This window comes from Leguminivora glycinivorella, chromosome 11 (assembly GCF_023078275.1).
Source record: "Leguminivora glycinivorella isolate SPB_JAAS2020 chromosome 11, LegGlyc_1.1, whole genome shotgun sequence".
Classification (NCBI taxonomy): domain Eukaryota; kingdom Metazoa; phylum Arthropoda; class Insecta; order Lepidoptera; family Tortricidae; genus Leguminivora; species Leguminivora glycinivorella.
The window spans coordinates 20,976,120-20,989,491 of NC_062981.1; the positions used below are offsets into that span (position 1 = coordinate 20,976,120).

At 37.4% G+C, this 13,372-nt stretch overlaps 1 protein-coding gene across 1 annotated transcript in view; it reads right to left on the reverse strand.

The window, feature by feature from the left end:
* Positions 1–13,372, reverse strand: part of LOC125230862 (potassium voltage-gated channel protein Shaw-like) — a 465,585-nt gene that overhangs the window by 411,427 nt on the left and 40,786 nt on the right. The window contains exon 3 of the mRNA XM_048136115.1: positions 11,593–11,725. Coding sequence (XP_047992072.1) covers positions 11,593–11,725 — 133 coding nt within the window. The remainder of the gene's footprint in view (positions 1–11,592; positions 11,726–13,372) is intronic.

Below are 13,372 nucleotides of genomic sequence, written 5' to 3' on the forward strand. Positions count from 1 at the left end.
CCTTATGGTGCGACTCTGTCCGTCTGTCTGTCCGTCTGTCACATTCCTAAATATCTCGAGAACTACTAATGCTATCAACTTGAAATTTGGAATAGTTATGAACATTGTAAACCTCTACAAATAGAAAGTATAATTTTTTTAAATATATTAATTTTAATTGTAGAAAATGGCCAAAATGAAAGGGGGGCAAACTGTAAATTTCAAGTTACTAGGTCAAGTGGGGTATCGTTGGAAAGAGCTCAAATTGAACGTAAATAAGCTATTTTTTATAATTTTTTTGTTGTGGAAAAAAAAAGAATTTTGAAGGAAAATGTAAAAAAAAATACCGTTCCCCCTTATCTCCGAAGTTTACCAACGAAAAATTATGAAAATTTTAGTAAACATTGGTTTTATGCTAAATATTACAGGAAAAATATAATCGTGTTTGTATTTTGAATACTTTTTTTTTAATTCACAAAAAACTTTTCAGATTTTTACTTTCAATTTACCCACCCTTGCGGATGTATATCGTACTTCAAATTAATACGAGATGTTACGTAAACTATGTTCTGTCCAATAAAGTAAAAACTGTTTAAATCGGTTAACATTATAAAGAATTATCCCTGAAAAACCAGGTCGCGCAAATTAGTTAGCAAATTGACCGGGAGATGGCGCTATACACAATAATACTCATTAGTGCCTATACTTTTGTCTTCTAGTCAAGTCATTAGAGTTATATGAAAATATGAGATTATTTTTACTAGGTAGTTTGATAGAAAGTTTGTACGGAACCCTCGGTGGGCGAGTCCGACTCGCACTTGGCCGGTTTTTATTTTTAATTTTATTTAAATATCCCCAATGTGTGACCCAAAGACGGTCATGTATGACCGTCTTTGGGTCACAAGTTTACATATGTGTGCCAAACAAGTTAATCGGTTCAGTGGTTTCCTTTTTGAGGTACGGAACCTTAAGTGCGTTTTCACACTATCCGATCCGATATCGGATGTCGGAAGGTTTTCTAAGGCAAAAATCCAAGATGGCGGCTTAAATGTAGGGGATATCGGTCCTAGTCCTACATCCGATATCGGATCGGAAAATGTGAAAACGCACTAAAAAAGACGGGGCGAAGGTTTAATTTTATTCTCATAGAAAATTTGAATTTCGCGCCATGATTTGGTTGATTCGTGGGTTGGAAAAAAATCTACTTAAGTTGCCAAAAAATTACACGTGATATTGGCCGGGGGGGGGGGGGGGTCCTGAAAATATCACCAAAGATCACCATGGGGGAGGGGGGGGTCTAAAATAAGCCAAAAACGTATGACGCGATTAATGGACGCCCCCTAAGGCCTAGTTACCCTTCAGGTTGGAAGGTCAGATGGCAGTCGCTTTCGTAAAAACTGTCAACGCCAAATCTTGGGATTAGTTGTGAAAGCGGACCCCATGCTCACATGAGCCGTGGCAAATGTCGGGATAACGCAAGGAGGATGATGACTCGATAGCATAAGCGTAACGGAAAACGTATGTAATGTTTAGTCCTAGGAAGGGGCTGTTTGAAAGCGTTCTTATTTTATTCCATGCATGCCATTATTAACATCAGTGTGATGTGTGAAAATAGTTCAATGAGCAACGCGGCGAGGATGATGAATACATACATACAATCACGCCTGTATCCCATAAAGGGGTAGGCAGAGCACATGAAACTACTAAAGTCTCAGTGCCACTCTTGGCAAATAAGGGGTTGAAAGAAAACGAAACTGTGACATTGCAGTGACAGCTTGCCAGCCTCTCGCCGACGCCACAATTTAACCCATATCCCACAGACATGAAAACAAGAGTATTTAAAGACTCAGTATATTTTTTGACAGTTAAACTTTTTCTACGACCATGCACTTAAAGCTCGGCCACTCACGCGCGTTTTGAGCGGTGCGCCGGACGAACACTGGCGGGCCGTTGTAACTGATCCATTTTTTCCATCCATCCATACTAATATTATAAATGCGAAAGTAACTCTGTCTGTCTGTCTGTCTGTCTGTCTGTCTGTCTGTCTGTCTGTCTGTTACGCTTTCCCGCTTAAACCACGCAACCGATTTTGATGAAATTTGGAACAGACAATCTTTAGACCCTGAGACAGAACATAGGCTACTTTTTATTTCGAAAAAAAGGGATGAAGGGGTTGAAAAAGAGGTTGAAAGTTTGTATGGGATTTCTTAATTTTAAATGATAAAACCATGAAACTTTATATTTTAGCACTTGATAAGAAATCATTAAACATATATTTAAAGTCACATACAGGTCGAACGCGATTAATTAACATTATACCTTTAAAATAAACATGGTGGGAAATAAACATTAACTAAAAGCGGGTAGATTATATTTATTTGTCTACCCCGAACATTTATATAAATTAATATCGGGTAGTTTTGTGTTGTTTACATCTCCGGTGACATTTTGCTGGGACGTCAGTCTTCCGCGACCACGGCCAGTGCAACCTGGCCGAAACGTTGGGAAAAAAGGTAAAAATAATGTTAATTAATCGCGTTCGACCTGTATGTGACTTTAAATATGTGTACAAAGCGCGAGAACTTAAAGTGTTATATCCAGGGACCGCAACTTTGGTGCAGTATCAGTAAACTAAAGAGGCTAATAAGTTGTTATTTGATTAAGTGTATATAATCTAGATAACAACACTCTGTATTTAGCTTGACGTCATACGTCTGTCATCGGCACCAAAGTTGCGGTCCCTGGTTATATCATTAAACATCTTGATAAGGGATAGGGATAGGGATAGCGATAGGGATAGCGATAGGGAAAGCGATAGGGATAGCGATAGCGATAGCGATAGCGATAGCGATAGCGATAGCGATAGCGATACGGATACGGATACGGATACGGATACGGATAATATGGGTATCGTTAGAGGGATACGGATAATCGGTCGGCGGTCTCTTACAATCAATGTGCTCTAAGACGATCGTTGTTTGCTTGCTTAAAGATTACGTTTGCGATAAGTATAAGCAAAATGTAAAAAATTGTAAGGGATAATAGAAAAAAGTACTTTTTACCCACCGATCATAGTGTCGAAATACGGGCTATGTGGGATGTTTATAAAGGTTTCCCCAGCGTATATAGAATTACCTACACTGTGGTCGATGTGTAATATTTCTACAATCATTGCAAGCAAAAGTATTATGTGCAATCGAAATAATCGCAGATAAATATACCTACAGAGAAACCTACGGTCCCTACGGATCCAAATGAAAATCTTAATGAATACTTTTATTACGCGGGCGAAGCCGCGGGTAAAAGCTAGTTATTACTATAATGTTGAGTTCTAAATACATGGATCCACTGAACACGCCTACCATATATAACCGGTGGACACCCTATTTAATGATGCAAACATTGTAAAACATGAAAAAAATGTGACCATGGCAATGCATTGTTAGAAGTGTTTATTTGCTAGAATACGTCACAATATAGGTCTTAAAAAATAGATACAGAATCAGTATTCAGTCGACATATAGCCAACATGCAAAGTGTTTACATTGTATATTACATTCCGTAACGGTACATCAGGTACATGCATATCATTAATAGCCTAGATCCTAATATATAAAACAATTTCATAGTCATTATAAATAAAATAAAATATTAACTTACACATGAATTATTGCACATTACAAATTAGAAATAAAATCAAATAGTTAAAAAATAAATAAATTATATATTACAATTTGAAATTTAAATAATCCTTAATACTATAAAAGCAGTGGTCTTGTAGCCATTTAGTCAGTGCTTTCTTAAATTCATTTCCATTCAACATTCTTAATTCAAGCGGAAGGTTATTAAACAACACTATACACATATTATAAGCATTTTTCCTATAAATATCAGATTTACAAGCTGGCTGGTATATCATATTTGTGTACTGGGCACGTAGCTCTCTTGCAAACATTTCTTCTCGCTTTTTAAAATATTCTGGATGGCTTTTGGTAAATAGGCATGCCTTTAGGATGTACATACAAGCTAAGGGAAGAATTCTGAATTTAAGGAATAAAGGTCTGCAACTGTCATCAAATCGAACACCGCCTATTTCTCGTAAACATCTTTTCTGGATAATAAATACCCTCTGAACGTCAACGGAATTTCCCCAAAGCAAGAGTCCGTAATTAAGGGTGGATGCCACATATCCAAGGTAAGCAGTTAACGCCGCCCTAACAGAAACTGAATCCTTTAGTCTTCTTAATGCGAAAACAAACCTCGATAATTTGGAGCAAACTTGGTCAACATGGTCTTTCCAATTTAAATGTTTGTCGATAACTAAACCTAAAAATCTAGCCGTTTGAGTTTCTTCAACAGATGTATTGTGAACGTTAACATTTATGTGTACTGGATTTGAGTTATATGAATGGAATTGTAAGAATGCAGTCTTATTTAAATTAATTTTGAGGTCATTATTTTCTATCCATGTGTTAACATCGGTCAGTGCTTGATTTATGTTCGATTCATACATCCTTTTGTCAGTTCCTTTTATTATTAATGTTGTGTCGTCTGCGAATAATATACACTTTTGCGATGTTGCTTGCGGCAGGTCGTTGATATAAAGCAAAAACAATAAGGGACCTAGTTACTTATAACGTTACTGCGTGGGTGCCGGCGAGCCGACGAGGTTGGCTTTAGACAGGTGGCATGGGCGCTGGTAATGCAAAACTGCGTCAAAATATAGGAAACAGTGTGAATTTCACGAAAGTTATTCTAGAATAATATTCAAAACTATGTGCTTGGTCGTAGAAAAAGTTTAACTGAGTCAAAAAATATAATTGAGTTTTTAAATAAGGACAGTGAATATTGGGTAAAATTGTACTTTTCAGTAATACAATGTTATTATTAATATTTGTTATACAAGCAATTCATCTCAAAAGCAATTACTGGTATATTGAACCTCGCCATCTTAGTTCCGATATAATATATCGGAACTAAGATGGCGAGGTTCAATATACCAGTAATTGCTTTTATTATTAGTATTAGTAGTATTCTCTGAAATATGATCTCAATATATTATATTGAGATCATATTTCAGAGAATACTACACTGCACCTTCGGTGAATGTGTGCATTTGTGCTATGTGTGGCCACAAAACGAGCGATCAACTCTGCCAACAAAGATACATAAACGATAGACAAAATTTCATGATACACAGCAGGAAGCGAGCATGCAACTTTTAAGGGATAAGGCCCCCTCCTCCAAATCTAGCGTCTCGCGAGCGTAGCGTCGGGCCAACTGTATGGCAAAGCCTGACGCTGCGTCGGCGCGACGTCGACGCGGCGTCTTTTTCCATACAGTTGGCCCGACGCTACGCTCGCGAGACGCTAGAAGGGGGGGGGGGGGGGGCAATTGAAACGTAGGTACACCAACAATAGAACAATATTCGGAATCATTAAAATCATCGTGCGTCTCGCCCGTTATCCGAATTAAATACGCCCTTTAAATGTGGTAATGATTTCAGTTTAAGTTAGAAATCTCCTGTAAGTGTTATCATGGCCACACTGTTCGTAGCGCTACGCCATTCGTAGCACATGTGTTTTAAGCGTGCTTTGCATGTAGCAAGCATGGCTATGATTACCAAGACAGGGAACGGGAAGTAAAAGGTCTCCGGCCGAACACATATTAGACAGTCGTTATAGCCTACACATAACGCATATAATCAGTTATGGGGCCAACAACCCCTTTACACGCAGAAACGTGTATTGCATAATTATTTTATCAAACGTAAGGAAATATAATATTAAAGACAACCTAATAGTAGCGATTGTCTATATTTTCATAACGAAAATTACTTAACTGATGGTCAATGTCAAAAATTAATTGACTAAGTAAATATGAAGAAAAAAAAATAAAGTGACTTAAATATGTTATAGAAAATATATTTATAGAAAAATAGTTTTTAACAGTCAACCAATTTGAATCCTGTAGAACCTTTTCACAGTAAACGTCGGAAGTGACTTCTTTGACAAATACAGCACGGTGTCAATGGGACAGCACTGAGAGAAAAAAGAACCAGTTTTCATGTTTGTTCAACAAGTTTTTTGGTTAAAATAGCGCCTACGTGCTCTTTGGTTCAAACAACAAGTTAGATTTTGTTAAGTGTAACTAGTACCTACATTCTACAAGTTAATCGTCATTTGAATCAACAATATATTTGAATCAACAAGTCGATTTTATAAAAGCAACATGACACTTAATGTTTTAAACATAAATGTTTAGCTGATTCAATCAAATATGTTTTAACAAGTTTGACCTTATTGTTTATTTATTTATTTAAACTTTATTGCATAAATTATCAATAAAAAGTACAAATGGCGGACTTAACGCCTCGCTTTTTATTGTCCGAACAAATTCGACTTGTATCATGAATTTTTATTCTCCTTCCGTTATTCCGGCATTTGCCACAGCTCATGGGAGCCTGGAGTTCGCTTTGACAACTAATCTTAAGAGTTTTTTAGTAAAGATACTGCCATCTGACCTTCCAACCCGAAGGGTAAACTAGACCTGTATCATGAATATTGTGATTTATTCCGTTTACTAAAATACTTTTCTTGTAAACGGATGAACCCGCAACAAGTCGAACTTGTTAAATTCACAATGAAAATTTCTCTGTGAGGGTTCTAGAGTGGCCTAGGATTTAAAATTTTGGTTGACTATACAAGTTATAATGAAAAAGCTCGTAAATGCAAATAAGCAGAATCTCAATAAGAACCATCAGTACGAATCCTTCTTTTGTTCATTTGTTCCATTAGGAATATTGGAGGTTCATATTTCAAAACAGAGATGGTTTGAGGCGAACTTGGCACTGTTGGAGCCATTAAATCAGCGATTAGTGACGTAAAAATTTAATGCTTGATATTAAACGTTTTTTTATTCGAGTATTTTGTATTCACTATTATAATCACATAATAGTTTTACGGTTTGCTGTTGAGAAGAGGTCACTTTAATACGTATATAGTGTGTTTATATTTATGTAAGTTTTTAGTATTACACCTGCTGGCGAAAATTAAATAAATAAATTAATGATATTGTCTTCGGTTACCGCGATAGTTACTCATGAAATAAAACTATGGAAACGGATTAAATCGCGTGTATATAATGAATTTAAAATTCATTATACGCGATTTAATCCGTTTCCATAGTTTTATTTCATAAATAAATTAATGATTAAATACCTGGTTCTCCTGGTTTTCTTGTTATTACACAAAATATATCATCATTTAGAATAATAATAGTATGTAAATACATACTTTAAAAAGTATTACTAACCTATTTAGCAGTTAACTAATATTTGACTTCAATGATTCATTTACTGATATTTTGAAGGCTTTTCATTTCATACTTGAACTTCTCAACAAACTTCAAGTAAATAATTATAATACAAGTACAGAAAATCGGTGTGACCATTGTTAAGTTGACGGGAAAATTAGATGCAATATTTTAGACAAAAAAAAGATCGAATTTGATTTATTTTTATAGAGAGGGCTACCTAAGTAGGTTTTGGTAAAATGTTTTAAGTATTTCAAAATTGTCGTATTAATAAAATAGTTATAGACAATCCGCTGTTTTTATGGCCGCTAAAGAGTCATGCGACTGCACGCGGCTCGTCCAATATCGCAGGCAAATAAACAAGAATCCCCCTGTATAGCGGAGAGCTGTTCGAGCAGCCTGTATAGCCAGACAATCCCCCTGTATAGCGAGCTGTTTGAATGCATAAGCGAAAGACAACAGTATTGAGTATCCAAAAGAGAGTATAGGGATAAAAGTGTCAGATAAGTGACGCTAATTTTAACACCTCTGGCCTGGTCGAGAGGCCAATCGTTTGTACAATAAAAATGAAACGCTAATCTTCCTTTTTTTTAATACTACGTCCGTGGCAAACAAGCATACGGTCCGCCTGATGGAAAGCGGTCACAGTAACCTATGGACGCCTGCAACTCAAAGAGTGTCATATGCGCGTTGCCACCCCATTAGAAACTTGTACACTCCCCTTTGCTGTGTTAAGTATAAGTACACAGCAAAAAGGAGTGTACAAGTTCAAATGAGGGTTTGGGTTGCCGACGACTCAAAGGACAATAGACGGAACAAATTAGTTCCGTAAGTCCTCCAGTCGTCAGCACCCCGCACCCTCGTTGAGCTCTGGCAGCCTTACTCACCGGCAGGAACACAACACTATGAGTAGGGTCTAGTGCTATTTGGCTGCGGTCTTCCTCGAGTATAGACGTTAAACTTTCGTGAGACATATTCAAATATTTAATGAAACTACGGTTGTACCCACGTTATTATATATTGCTAGTGCTGCGACATGTTTCGGGCCAATTTCAGGCCCCTTTTCAGGCATTAAAGAGGGCACGTGAGTTTAGAAGCCGCGAGTAACTGAGGTATTTTCTAGATATTCATATTTAGAAACAAATAACTCTACTCCAATCGTGTATCGTGTATCGTGTATCTTTTAAATCAAATCTTAAAGATTACTATCTTTCCCTTCCTTAGAGTTTAGAAATGACACTGTTGTTTGTTTCTTTATTAATATAAACTGATAGCTAGCGGGGTTGTGGACTGTAATGAGTAACGTAAAATGATGAAAACACGTAATAAAAGCACTTATTTTAATTATTGATATTGGTAAACAAACATAAGCTTATTTATAGTTTCGTGACAGAAGGCAGACTGACTAATCAATCATATTTCATAACATGAGAACAATTTTCGAAAGTGACATAATTTTAAACGTTTAAGGAGGTCGCGCACCAGCCAGTCGCCAACATAAACCTTTTTATGTATGTATTTATGTGTGCATGTTTACAAGTACAGAAGACCCACTGCTTTGATGTTCACGAAATGCCGCCTTTTTAAATGCCTACAAAATTCTAACAAAGAAAAGAGCCGCACGTGCGCAGCGTCGGACGATAGGGTTGCCTATGCACGAATTAATACTCAGATAAAATGTTTTATGTGTGTATTCCATACGGGCGAATATCTTAGTAACGATTAGTATCGGACCCACAGATGTCATATATACCATAGATCAAGCAAACGTATCTACTTAGCGTGTCAAATGAACTCAGTGAAATCCACTGAGTTGTCCGTCTTTACTCGCAGCTTGCAGCTTTCGGGCGTCAATTTTTGTAAGTTGAAGTCAACCAAAACATAAAAAATGCCTCGTTACGTGATATTCAATTGCAACAACACAAAAATTATGAACAATCAAGAGCCTGAGACATATTTAAAATTACAGGCAAGAATCAACTACAGTACAAAATTTGACACGCTCGGCCCCTATACAAATATATGAATTTGTTTCTTCTATCTAAATTAAGTTCTGTGATCGGACCTAAGAAGCCTAACTACTTGTTTTTTTTTAATAGATGAAAAAAAATTTTTTCATGCATAATAATTCAGCACGCAATGTATTACGTCCACATCAATTAGCGTACCTACCTAAACGTCACTACGACATGACGTTTATGTCAACGTATGAAGTGGGACAGGGTACCTACATTGCTGCTTGGTCAGATTTAAAAAAATAATTACTCTTAATTAAAAACACTTTTTAACAAAATGATTATAGTACACGATTCGTATGATCAGATACTATAACTGGATACATTATTCGCCCGTATGGAATCCACACGCTGTATAGATAGATAGATAGATAGAATACTCTTTATTGGCACACCTCAGCAAGAGATACAGAAAAAAGATACAGCGGAGACAAAACAAATGATTATAAATAGAGGCAGACAACAGGCGGTCTTATCGCTAAAGAGCGATCTCTACCAGACAACCTTTGGGTAGCGGAAATAAAAAAGTATATTCAAGTGGGTACTTTCTAGGTATACCTCTATATACAGTATTTCTATATGTTTGTTTAAGTCCTAACATCACAAGCCTTATTGAACTTTCCCGTGGGATCAATAGTAGATCTGTGTAAGATTGTCCTATTTTATTCATGATGTCTATTTAACTAAGCATTATTAGCCATTCCACACGTGGACATCGCATATGAACCTTAAAAACAAACTCGCGACGTAAAGTAACAATAGAAAGTGCGAACGTGCGTTCCGTGAGAACGCGCGCCACCCCCGATTAGGCCGCGAACTCGCGGCCGCCAGCATGTACTTGTAGCGCGGCGATAGAATCGCGGAGTGAGCCACCCCGTATAACTCGCCCGCGCTATTATCGCGTCTCTTTATCTAGGGCTCATTTCACGAAGCTACAAGTTACCATTTACAAGTGGTAGTCAATGTCTAATACAGTGAAACCTGGATAAGTGAGACTTCAAGGGACGACAAAATTTATCTCACTTAAAGAGGTATTCCACTTATTCAGGGTCTCAGTTAGACAGGCATAATAAAATGTTTGTCTCATTTACAGAGGGTATCACTAATAGAGGCCAGAATAGAGGGTATGTCAGTTATAGAGGTGATAAATAAGGTGTTTTGCATATAGTTATTATTAGTTGCATACTGCTTAAAGGAAATAAGCCTTATCTTTAAATAAAATATAAGACTGTAACGTCATTAAATATAAAAACCTTTCTCTCATTTGATATGTAACGAGATATAATTCTAGAAACTTTGATTTTTAATTTTTATTTTCACCCCCCAAAAGTGGCCCCTATAATTAAATTTTCTTCATTTAACTTACATGTCTGTCTTCGGGTCACAAGTACATATGTGTACCAAATTTCAAGTAAATATGTCCAGTAGTTTCGGAGAAAATGGCTGTGACAGACGGACAGACAGACACACGAGTGATCCTATAAGGGTTCCGTTTTTCCTTTTTAAGGTACGGAACCCTAGAAAGAACTTATACGGCTTTGACGCGAAATCTTATTATATCTTCAACTTCTCCACAAACAGCGTCCCACAGACATTGGTGGAGTATTGGAGCCTTCAGACCTGGACTAGGAACTAGTCTGTGTGTCCCACGATTCTACCACGATTGTAGAACACACACCGATTACAGATACAGCAACATGATTCTATCTAGAATCCAGCCCCAGTTTTTAGAGAACCTGTTTACCTATTTTATCCCAACTGGTGGGGAAATGCGAGTGATAGGGTCGAGTGGAGGAAGAGAGGGGAGGCCTTTGCCCAGCAGTAAGACACTAACGCAGGCCAAAAAAAAATACGTATGTACAAAGACATATGAACCTAGAACCGTATAGACGGATAAAGTCTATGAAAAAAACGTACCTCAGAGCCCCTAGAGAAAAAGGTACGGTGGGCTGATGGCGTTACACCTTTGTTTGGGAAATGCTCGGCCAAATGGCGCTAACATTAATATTTGACATTTTAACACATATCAAGCTAACAATATGGGCCAAATTGTCAAAACTGCGGTTCAAAAGTTTCAAGCCTGTATCGAGAGATGGCAGTCTATGCACTGTGATTACACATTTTACTTTGACAGTAACTCTTAAGACTCGATTCTCTTGGGTATGTACCACAAACAGAACTTTGACAATATCTTAACTATGGTACCGTCAGCTTCTCAACAAACTGGCCACAGACATTTCTGTAGTAGTGGAGTCTTGACCAGAGACCTGGAAAAGGAACTGACCTGTGTGTCCCTGTGTATGCTGTAGGTGGACCAGCAGCACGGCTCCACCTGGTTGGAGTCCAGCCCCCAGAACTCCAGCTCCTCTTCAAAGAGTGGCCCGCAGACATTTGTGGGGTAATGGAGTTTTCCGGTCCTGGAGAAGAAAGAATAGTTTTATTATATGAGTCGACATAATGGTGAAATTAATGGGCTGTTTCACCACAGTGAGCAGTGAGTTAGCCTTTCGTTGCCTGTTCAACAAGAAAATATTGAGGCAGAGTAATAATATTTTATTAAGCGTCACTGTCGGGCTACAACAGTGACTGTGGTTAAACAGGCCACTGTTTGAGAAATAAAAATATCGACGCTGAGTAATAATGTTACTTATTTATTTATTTATTTATTGGTATTTAGGACCACAACAGCCGTAAATATTCAACTTACATAGGTATTTTTACATAGTCTTAGGCCAATAACAGTTATCCGTTGAGTGAAAATACGTTACTAAAAAAAATTACACAATATGTTACTAAAAAAAAACTGTGTTACATATTTTAAATTACAGTGAAAATGTGCAAGCCACACAGGAAACAGTGAACTGATGCAAACAACAGAATTGTCAATTTCAAGTGTCAATATTAGTGTGGTAGAATAGGCCCCACAGTAAGCACTATAATGGATGCACTGAATGCGCTTTCATGAAATAAACTTTTTCTAGAACTTTTAAGAATTTTCTAATGCAGTAGTAAAATGAATACCTATTGCCAATTTTACTCTTGCGATTTTATTAATGTTAAATGCAAACATATAAAATTTGAAGAGACATTAGAGAGCGTGCCATATATTTTTATGCCCATTTTATGTGATATTTTATACACAAATAACTTATATTCAATCAGACTTCTCAGACGGCTGTAAAAGTCAGAGCAAATGTTTGGGATTCGATAGTAAGTATATCATAAATACTTATTAGTTTGGTACAGTTGCAAAAATATCAGAACACGAATTTTATACTTTTTTTTTCCTAGCCTATAGTTGTGTCACACTGCTGGGCAAAGGCCTCCCCTTTCTTCCGCCACTCATCACGATTTGCCGCCTGCTCCGGCCAGTCGCTGCAAAATGCGTCGAGGTCATCCCGCCATCTTTTCTTTGGCCTACCTCTGCCCCGCTAATTTTATACTGTTACCATAATAAAAATGTGTTAATATATTCATGTAGGTAACCTAACGCTGGCAGTAGACGGTCGGGACGGCCTTGTACCACGTGGAGGCGGTCAGTGGAAAAGGAGGCTGGCGCAAGTGGACTAGGCTGGAAGGATTTGGAAGCAGTCGCCCAGGATCGTGAAAAGTGGAAGATTCTTCTAAGAGCCCTATGTCCCTAGTGAGGGATAACAGGAATACATCATCATCATCATCATCATCAACCGAACGCAACGCAGATAAATGAATGTTTTTTCAACACCACCAACTGGTAAAGGCTTTCTTTGCTATTCGAAAACAGATAGCAAAATTGCACTTTATCATAAATTAAATATAACAAGATCATACCATCCCATACATTAAAATGCGACCGCCTAAGAACGCGCTTACACTCCACCACACATAGATGGCGCCACAAAAAATGCCTTGTTGCCACCGATTATTTATAGATTGGCATTAAGTGTCAATTCCGAGCCGTAAATCTATGTCAAAGGTGACAACGCCATCTACAAGTATAATCGAAAGCTACAAGACATTTTTTTGAGGCGCCATCTATGTGTGGTGGAGTGTAAGCGCGGTCTTAGGCGGTCGCATTTTAATGT